The sequence below is a fragment of the Macrobrachium nipponense genome, chromosome 15, assembly GCF_015104395.2.
Source record: "Macrobrachium nipponense isolate FS-2020 chromosome 15, ASM1510439v2, whole genome shotgun sequence".
NCBI classification, from domain to species: Eukaryota; Metazoa; Arthropoda; class Malacostraca; order Decapoda; family Palaemonidae; genus Macrobrachium; species Macrobrachium nipponense.
This window is the reverse complement of record NC_087208.1, coordinates 23,053,764-23,055,062: the sequence shown is the minus strand read 5'-3', so window position 1 is coordinate 23,055,062 and position 1,299 is coordinate 23,053,764. Positions and strand designations below refer to the sequence as shown.

At 31.6% G+C, this 1,299-nt stretch overlaps 1 protein-coding gene across 1 annotated transcript in view; it reads right to left on the bottom strand.

The window, feature by feature from the left end:
- Positions 1-1,299, bottom strand: part of LOC135227030 (protein timeless-like) — a 269,166-nt gene that overhangs the window by 173,607 nt on the left and 94,260 nt on the right. Inside the window, 1 exon segment of the mRNA XM_064266817.1 lies at positions 12-77. Coding sequence (XP_064122887.1) covers positions 12-77 — 66 coding nt within the window.

Below are 1,299 nucleotides of genomic sequence, written 5' to 3'. Positions count from 1 at the left end.
CATTCACTGTCTCATCATTCACATCGAAATTCTCTAAAAGCCGACCATACTGCCTCATTATGTCCATGGTGGCAAACCTGCATTAAAAGAAAAAAAAATTCAGTGAAACAAAAGTTAAAGTTTCAATAAAATGAAATTAACAGAGCAGTAGGTGCCAAGATAACTGTTATGTTAATGATCTTCATAATTCCAGCAAGGTCTGCTAAACTTTGCATTATGTACATTTTGAAGTTTGTAAATGTTTGGAGAATTTGAAATGCATGTTATTTTCTTACTCAAAAAGTAATAAGAGAAAAACCGTTATTGATGGTCATTGCTGTATTTCCTTACAGTATTTACAAATACTAATTATTCAAATGTCATGTCTAGTTAGCTTATCATATCTGTGTTATTCATTATTTACCTTACGTTAGAAATCTGAAACATAAATGTGAAACAAATGAAAGTAGGTTGACCAAGGCATCGACTACCTAGTATTGAGATACGACCACTTATGAGTTATAACCGCACAGTCCTCAAGAATCTTTGCTTGAACCATCCATTATGGATATTTGTGTCACAATTCTAGACTTTTGTATTATTCATTGTGATAAAGGTCGACGTGATGGTAAATATGTATGTTAGGAAGGATTTGAAAGCTAATAAAACTGATATAAAGGCTGCTAAACCAGACGATGCATCAATTGAGGAGGTATGGTTGAATATTCAGTGTTGGAGGTCCCATCTTTCATTGTAGGCTGTATTTACCTACATCCACATTCCTTAGCTAATTCTTTTGAATATTTACTACTAGACTTTTTTTTAGATCTATACATATTTGTAGTAAACCCTTGAATATCTTTACTTTGCGCATCGTTCTTTTTATACTGTAATGCACTGGGTGTACATTTTACGTATACTGATATTTTCCTTTGTTGTAAGAGGATTTTGAAGTGATATTTACGTTACAGGTACATATTTTAGGATAGTATTACTGTATAGAGCATATCTAAAATATAGGGGTAGTTTAGATTGGCTGAGACACGTACATACCTCCAAATAGAATGCTAGGTTTGTTACGTCATGTAGGGATTTTCATGATTATGTACAAATACATTTATGATAAAAAAACTATTTACTGCGGCAAGTTCTTGGTTTACATGAACAGTTAACCGCCCCTCTAAAACCACTTATAACTGCCTATTTTGAAAGTTCAAATAATATATGTAAAATACTATACTACTTAAAATATCATCCCTATATCAAACTTATCCTAAACTATTATCCTATTATACTGTATTAATCTTTGAAATGATATTA